Below are 8,238 nucleotides of genomic sequence, written 5' to 3' on the forward strand. Positions count from 1 at the left end.
AGCTAGTATTACTAGGTAATCTATCTAACTATCTATATAAAGTACAAAAAGCTCAAGTGCTCCAATGGTGGTTTAAGGTTGCAGGAAAGAATCTCTGCTAGTATTATTAGGTGATCTATCTATCTATCTATCTATCTATCTATTGATCGATCTATATACAGTACAAAAAGCCCAAGTGCTCCAATGGTGGTTTAATGTTGCAGAGACATTAGAACATCGAGAAGGAGAGAGAAAATATCGATCCAGAGTAAAGAAATGGAGCTACCCATTATCGATCTAGAGCCGTATCTTCTTCGATCTGCTATCCATAAAGATGATGATAGAAATAGCGGTAATGGTGAGAATGGATCTGATGATTTCGGTGAGCTGTGTAGAAGAGTTTCTTCTTCTCTTAGAGATGTGGGTGCCCTCGTGGTTCGAGACCCTCGCTGTGCTGTGGAAGACAACGAGAAATTCTTGGACATGGTCGAGAAATTCTTCCAAATGTCTGATGAATTCAAGAAAGCCCAAGAACGCCCTCTCCTTCTCTACCAGGTGGTTCATTTTTTTCCCTCCATTCAGATTTTAGTACTATTCTGATCGCTCGCTATTTATTTGCTTTGTATTTTCCATATTTATTTGCTATTATTTGCCAAGTTTCTCTTAGTTTCTTGACCGAAGAAGCCATTTCCATTAGTCATTTGTTTGGGAAAATGACCTAAATATGCCCATATGTATTAGAAACTCAGAAATCATGTTTAGCTTATAGCTAAAATTGAGTTGCTTCTAATTTTCTTTTAAGCCCTGCCCAAAGGTCATTGCCAGGAGTCCTGATTTTCTAGTGGAAACTAGTTTTTCCTGTTGTTTTACCCTTTGTAGGCCTGCTCAAAAGGTCATTGCCAATAATTTTTTTTCCTGTTGTCTTTAATTTATGCCTCTTCAAAGGCCATGCCCATTGGGTACTATTGTAATTAATTTTTATCAATTCAAAAAATAAGAATTTCTGTGTCTTGTTTTTCTTATTTAAATATCTATGTAACGATTTCACTAACTTATGCAGCACTAGTGAAATCAGGTGACATATGCTACTTTTTCTGAGTGGAAAAATATAAATTTCTGTATTTTGTTTTGTTTGAATATTCATTTAACGATTTCCTTCATTTAAGTGGAACTAGAGTTGACTGTCATTAAATGACCTAGCTTTTTCTAGTGAAAATATGATCATTTTCGTTTTAGTATTTTCATGCTGTGATTTTTACTTATTCTTTCCCTCTCCTCCCTATTGCTCATATGAAAACATGGGAGGATGCTTTATGATTGTAAAGTGTGCCATACCTTTCTGCAGCCTACAATACTCCCTCTTTTCTTTTCGAATTTCTTTTTTTGTATGTAAAATGTGTTTTTCTGGTAGGTCGGTGTGACCCCAGCTGGAGTTGAACTCCCTCGCAGTGCTGTGGACAAGGATATTGAGAAGATTGTATCTCAGCTTCCTGAAGATTCTCGCCCCTCTATCCCCAGTGCACCTGATCCAAAATGGCGCTACATGTGGCGAATTGGACCTCGACCTTCTCAAACAAAGTTCCAAGTAAGTCATTGCAAGATCACATGAATTATAATAATGTAAGTTTGTTGTTCAATCACCCGAATCTAGTAAATAATTGTAAAATCACCTGTAGCCTTTATAGCATGTAATTTGCGAAAAATAGAATAGTCTTGAATGAACTTCATTGTTTTAAGATTTTATTGCATCATAATTCAACCTTAAATAAAGATGGAAACCGCTTTAGTACGGTCTCACAAATGAGCTTCTTATATGATTGCAGCTGTTGTGTTTTTAATGTGAAAAGGTAAGTTCAAATCATGTTTTTGTTTTTTGTTAAAAAGTTACCTTGTGTACTGTTCAAAACAAAGTTGAGTTTAGTGTCATTTTCACTTTTGAATTTTGGAAATTACCTTTAAACTTTAAACATTAAGATAGAAATGCTTGCAAATTTTGTGAATTTATCGAAGAAACCTTCAACTTTTGATATCCGTGAAAAATCGTTGAAACCTGAAATTATAAATGAAGGTTTTTAGTTTGTGGTATTTTTTCTCCAGCACTGTTGTACAAAAAGGAAAGCTTTGCAAAAATATAAATCTTCATTAAAAGGTTATCAAATGTATCCATGATAATTGTTGGATAGAGTTTGGGTAGTATTGGGATGGAACATAACAAGGAACTTAGAAACATTTGAATTACTTTAAATGCTATAGAGGTTTGAATGGTTTCTTGATAATGGTTGTGGTGCTGGTATTTGCAGGAATTGAATGCTGAATCTGTAATTCCAGAAGGGTTTCCAGATTGGGTGGACACAATGAATGGTTGGGGTTCAAAGATGATTGCTGCTGTAGAGGTGGGTTCTTGATCTATTCCAAAGAGCTGCAAGCATTTTTGCTCATTAATTATAGTGATGTAGTGGAGAGTGAGGTCATTAAATTTTGACCAATAAAAAATCTTTTTAGTTGAGATGTATATAAAAATTTCATCAAAGAAGTTTATATAGAGAAATATATAAATTTTACATGCTTAGATGAAGGCAAACTTTTTTATATTTACAATCATTAAGAAAATGCTATGCCACTTGAGCTCTGAATTTTGTGCTATTTATGAGATTAGGTTGTTGCAGAGATGGCAGCAATTGGATTTGGGCTGCATCCAGAGGCATTTACCTCATTAATGTTTCAGGTATGATTACAATCTGGAGAAGTTTTCTTCAATAAGTAATAATTTCTGATAATATTTCTTTAGTGTACGCAAAAGAATGTGTATTTTTTTTTGCTGAAATCAGCTCTTGAAGGCAGGGGCCACATCTACTTGCACCTACTGGAACTAACCTTGAGAAGGATGGGAAAAAAGGAACAATATTGGCTGGGTACCATTATGATTTGAATTTTCTCACTATTCATGGAAGCTGTAGATATCCTGGTCTTTCCATTTGGACAAAAAGTGGGGAGAAACTAGAAGTAAAAGTACCCCCTGGCTATCTTCTGCTTCAGACTGGCAAGCAGGTTATTTACTGTACTTTTACTTACAATGTGTATATCGTTAGTTGGAAAATCTGTTCTTGGTTGTTTAAATCCATAGATAGATAATGAGCATGATGGTTCATGACACATGCACACAAACATTACTTGATATGATTAAGTAGATACTTAGCTTGGTGGTTCATAACATGGCTGGACTGCGTGGTAAGCTGAGTTTCTACTAGCAAATGGATGTTGGTTTAGGAAATGAACACATGACCTTCTGGTTTCTGCTGGACAACCTTACCAACTGTGCTGAACTGTTTCTCTCTGCGTTTAATGCATAATTGACGTTAACTCATCTTTTTGGAACTGAGATTTATGTTCTTCAAGGAGTTTACGAGTACCTGTTCAAAGTAAGGAAAATGCCTGAAAATCGCTTTCCCAAGCCTGCATGCTACATTAATGCCTACTTCAAACTATTTTCATCCAGCTGGGTCCAAGACACTGAAAATGCTTTGTAAAATGACATGTTGAAAAGTATCTGGATGAGCACATAGAGTTAAAGAAATTAAAAGAAAAGAAAAGAAAGGGACAGGAGACCATGATTCCAAGTTTTATTTTACTCAGCCACATTGAATTTTACTATACATTCTATAAGATGCCTATGGATGTAACTTTTGGTGTCATAGGTCACTTGGGCCTTTAGAAGATGGTTAACATTCTTTTCATTTCTCTCGCTGTCGCTTTCACACATTACACTCGCTCACTTGCAGACACGTGCCCAACATATTTTGGTGTTATGGAGGTATACAGACACATAGATGTTCCAGATTTCTAGGTTGGGAGCTTCTTGACCAACAATGGATTCCATGTTTTCAGTTTGAGTGGCTTACAGGAGGCGCATGTACTGCAGGGATGCATGAAGTGGTGGTAACAGAGCAAACAGTAGATGCAATTCAATCAGCAGTGCAAAATGCACGGTGCCTTTGGAGAGTCTCATCAACAGTAAGTTAATGGTTAAAAATAATAATATTTTTTAACATTGATCTACCATTTTTTGATTGTGTGTCCAGTAAACTAACAGTGTACATTAGTTTGGATGAATCCCTGGGTTACCTCCTTAGACATCCTGATGGACTCCGTGGAAGGTTGAATGATTCCATTTGTTTCGAGAATCCATAATGTACGATCCTAGATATCCAAAATGGTGTTGCAGTGTTTGTCCAAATTAAAGGTTGGACGGACCTAGACAAGGCCGCGAAAGAGCAAGAACCCAAGAGGACTGATCATTCCATGGTCCAAATGAAGGCTCCGGCCATGCCTTCACCACCCAAAGTTTCCATACACCATTTCAGAAACTTTTCTATGCATACATGTTGCATCTTTTTTATTTGAAGTCTTGAAAGTCAAGTAGAGAAGTCGTAAAAGGTGTATATAAAGACATGCTCTATCAGTAGGAATTGGAAGTTTTTTAGCTGATACATACAGGGCGTTGACTTGTCTTAGGTGCGATCTCTTGTTTGGGAATGCATGATAATATGCTCATCACGCTGTTAATTGGAGGATTTGATCATTCCAATTAATAAAAGCAAATAACCTCTACTATATATGTCTTGGAAAATGTATTCCGAAGGGCTTAATTCTATGGACCGGGTAATGTAAACAAAGAAAGGCTTGGCTCCTTTTAGTCACCTTATCTGTGGACCGGGTAATGTACACACAAAGTATTTAGCTTCTAGAGGCCATTATCCAGGCTGGATCCCATAGGTCTGTGGCTTGGACCCTTGCAGATATCAGTGCTCAGACTCCCTTTTTCTATATATTTTGAGAAAGAGAGAAGATTCATCACTCTGTGAAGGCTTTCTTAGGTGAATTTATTGGTAGTAATTAATTTATATATCATGTAAGATCAACTGAGCCTGGAGTGATGGGATCCGAAAAACCAACCTATAGAGATAGACCCAAGATCTGACTTGACTGGCTGTTCTGAAACAAATAGGTACAGAAAATCTAATTTGGTAATGTTTTCAATGGAAATCCAACTAGATAATGACGAATATTAGTTTGAAACAAATGATTTGTTGCTCTTTGTGTATGTTTCTCTGATAAGGGTTTTTTGCACATCATGATGTTTTCATATAAAAATTTCCCAGGTGTTTGGGCATATTGCATCGGATGCTATTCTTCAACCATTGGGTCATTTTGCAAATGAGCCAGATGCTCATAAATACCCTGCCATTTGTGCGGGAGACTATGTAAAGTCAGAGCTTTCTGTAATCAAACTGAAATGGAGAGAGAAGTCACTGCAGGGCGGGGGTTCGCATTTGAGTGCGTGATCCAATTAATTGGCATGTTTGTATGAATCCTTATCAATTTGATAATTCTTTAGATTGATATTTTTCTTTTGATGACAAATCCATCATGAGCAAAATCATCTTGGCATTATCTTATTCGATGACAATCCATCATGCAAAATAATCCTTGCTTGATCTATATTGGACTTAAACAATCATCATCACTTACTAAAAGTCAATACCTTCATTGGATGAAGCATTGAGCAAAACTTTCTATCAAAGCTCATATTTTATTTACTGTTTGTGGATTTTATTCTCTTACTGATGTGAACAAAATATAACTCTTTGTTGATGTCAGTGTATTTTCCTTGGGAATTTCTTAGGTATTGATTGTCTAGGGTCTAATGCATATTTAAAAAGTTGTTTTTTGCTATCTTCTCGTGATCATTTTGGGCCTTGTGGCTTAAAAAAGTCTTTAAGAACATAATATTGATTTTGCTACACCAAGAAATCAATATTGGTTAAGCACCATGTGGCAAGGAAATTTAAATACTGATTAAGAACATAATCTTGATTAAGAAAATAATTGATTTAGGGTTTAGGGTTTAGAAACCTAATCATATCTATTTCCTATTGATTTATTTCCAATAGTGATTAAGAACATAATTTGATTTTGCTTTTGATTTAGCTCATGTGGCAAGAAAATAGAAAATGATTAAGAATTTAAATACATCCATGCCAGTGTCTCTATGACAATCTTTTGCATTTACAAAAGGAAATGTATTCAATTTTGTAGATTCTCATGTACCACTTTTGGGCTATTTCTTGTTTACACTTCTTAACACAAAAAGCACGTTTGTTAGTTAGTTGCGATGGTTATAAGACTATTTTAATCTTATCGTTTTGCCATTAATTATGATCTATGGATGACATTGAGGGTGATGAATGGCGATGCCTTCTTTCGTTGATTTTGTGCGCTCTCAATATGCTCGTAGCATATCCTTTGTTGCATGTGCTCCATATGAGTTGGCTCGGCATTATGCATCAAGTTTCTCATTTTTCTTTGTTGTTTCTATGAGTGGTCTTGAAGTGGGCTTGGATTTTCATGGACTTGGTCATGTCTTTGGCTTCCCATAAGCAGTTGTAGAGGTCCTTAAAGAAAGCCTTGTGCAAATATAGGTAGCTTGGACCAATTACAAAATCCTTGCTTTGTGTGTCATGGCAACAATGTGATTTTTAATTGCATCTACTTTTTGTGGGGTCGAGTGAGGGCATCAATTGTTGGTTGGGGCAGACATGGCAGTTGATGGTAGTTGAGACCAGGTAGGAGTTGTGGTGATGAGCAATAGAGATGTGGGCAATGGGGATGGCCAACAAGGGCACTTTCTCGAGACCTCTCATTGCTCGGGTGGCCAGGTGTCCGACTTCAATTTAGTATAGAGGGGTCTAGTTTGTCCTCATTGTCATTTTTCATCAACTTAATGTTCATATGGTGCGTGGCTTGCGTTAGCTTGTTGGCCAATTACTAGATGAGGTTGAGCATTATGCCTCTTCGAATAATCTCCACTATTTCGAGGGTGACAAGGAAGATAAGTGCCACTTGTTTTTTTAAATATATCTATATACTCTTTGTAGCGCCAATATCTCGATATGTCAAACACTTGTTTCCAAGAGCATAAATTGATAGGAAGGTGCCGATGGTTGCTACCATGTCACTTGGTGATAACATATAACTATTAACAACAATAGTAGTGGGGTTAATGGGAGGTGGAATCATGGTTGTCCTTGACTCGCTCCATCGAGGTGGCCTTTCTTGATGGTGGGCTAGTTAGAGATTGTGAGACATCACTTCTTAATGATGAAGTAAATGTCCATTCAATATAACCATGGAAGCTTCAAAAGATTCATAAGTTAATACGAAATTAATATAACCCTAATCTACAAACTAATTAAGAAATATGTGTCTTAATTCAGTAGGTAATTACTATATAAGAAACATACTAGATGTCCCAATTAAATAGACAATTCTAAGTAAAAACATCCATCTATTGATTTATCAGTATAAGTATATCGAGGAAAATGGCTCTTAGTGAATGCAAAGGGGGATAGAATGAGAGCCAAAAGGAAACCACAACTTGGGGCACCCAATGACCTTTTTGGCATGAGAGTTCTTGCCCTTTTATATGTATAAGTTGGAAATCCTAAAGGGTCCCTCTCACACTACAACCCATAGGCACTTAGTCATTCCTTCTTAATAAAGGGTAAATCTCCATAAATCATAATACAATTGTTTTTAATGACATGGTCAGAGGCCATGTGAAATAAGGTTGCTTAGGTGTTGGTTTTATAGCTCATGTTATATGTCCATAATGCCAAATGGGCTTCGTTAATGATTGTCTGCAATATTTGCTAAATCTTTTGTTTGATCAATTTGGCTAATTCATTGACTTGTGGATAATACATAATACTCAATTTGCGGACCATGTAATAATGCTCAGTGAGTTTCCGGATCATGTGATTGAGGTAATGGGTGCCTTGATTTTTTGAGGAGCTCAATTGGGCAATCAAATCAACACCAAACCTATTCATACAAAAAGTGCACAACTTAGGCAACCATAATGTCATACGCCGCCTTCGTCTCCACCCACTAATAGTTAGTTGCTACAAGAATGACAATTGGTGCAACTTGCGGTTTGGGTGAAGGGTTTAACAAAATCCAAGCCTTTCTCAATGTGATTTGTGGGTTGTAATGGGCATATGATCAGAAGTGTAAATAAACTTTGGTTAAGAATTAGGCATAGGGGTAACACTTGGGGTAACACTCACTTTGTTCATGGTGCTTAGATGCACATACATAATATTATTTTATTGTAATCAATGAACTCAAGCATTGGTACCATACTTGGTGTCTTAGGATGCTCTCTAATTTAGTACCACATTTAATATTGAAGGAAAGGCT

At 36.4% G+C, this 8,238-nt stretch overlaps 1 protein-coding gene across 2 annotated transcripts; it reads left to right on the forward strand.

Moving 5' to 3' along the window:
- Positions 1 to 5,600, forward strand: LOC147856831 (uncharacterized). Of its 2 annotated transcripts, none has more exons than XR_015530641.1 (7): positions 1 to 534; positions 1,391 to 1,564; positions 2,280 to 2,372; positions 2,636 to 2,704; positions 2,821 to 3,027; positions 3,899 to 3,990; positions 5,139 to 5,280. XR_015530641.1 is itself a non-coding variant. In XM_087328748.1 (7 exons), exons 1-7 carry the CDS (start codon positions 256 to 258, stop codon positions 5,319 to 5,321), a joined length of 1,131 nt encoding a protein of 376 aa, XP_087184874.1. In that variant the 5' UTR covers positions 5 to 255; the 3' UTR covers positions 5,322 to 5,600. The 2 variants fall into 2 exon arrangements, 1 of the variants encoding a protein (XP_087184874.1); XM_087328748.1 differs by having other exon boundaries at positions 5 to 534; positions 3,865 to 3,990; positions 5,139 to 5,600.
- The last annotated feature ends 2,638 nt before the right edge of the window (positions 5,601 to 8,238 follow it).

This window comes from Azolla caroliniana, unplaced genomic scaffold (assembly GCF_043228905.1).
Source record: "Azolla caroliniana isolate FFs.n. ecotype wild unplaced genomic scaffold, voAzoCaro1.0.p SCAF_12, whole genome shotgun sequence".
Taxonomy (NCBI): domain Eukaryota; kingdom Viridiplantae; phylum Streptophyta; class Polypodiopsida; order Salviniales; family Salviniaceae; genus Azolla; species Azolla caroliniana.

Excerpts from the sequence above, each read along its gene's own strand:
- LOC147856831 (XM_087328748.1), top strand. The coding sequence starts at position 256 with ATGGAGCTACCCATTATCGATCTAGAGCCGTATCTTCTTCGATCTGCT. Across the intron at positions 535-1,390 it reads GCCCTCTCCTTCTCTACCAG|GTCGGTGTGACCCCAGCTGG; the intron begins GTGGTTCATTTT and ends TTTTTCTGGTAG. Across the intron at positions 3,028-3,864 it reads TGCTTCAGACTGGCAAGCAG|TTTGAGTGGCTTACAGGAGG; the intron begins GTTATTTACTGT and ends CCATGTTTTCAG.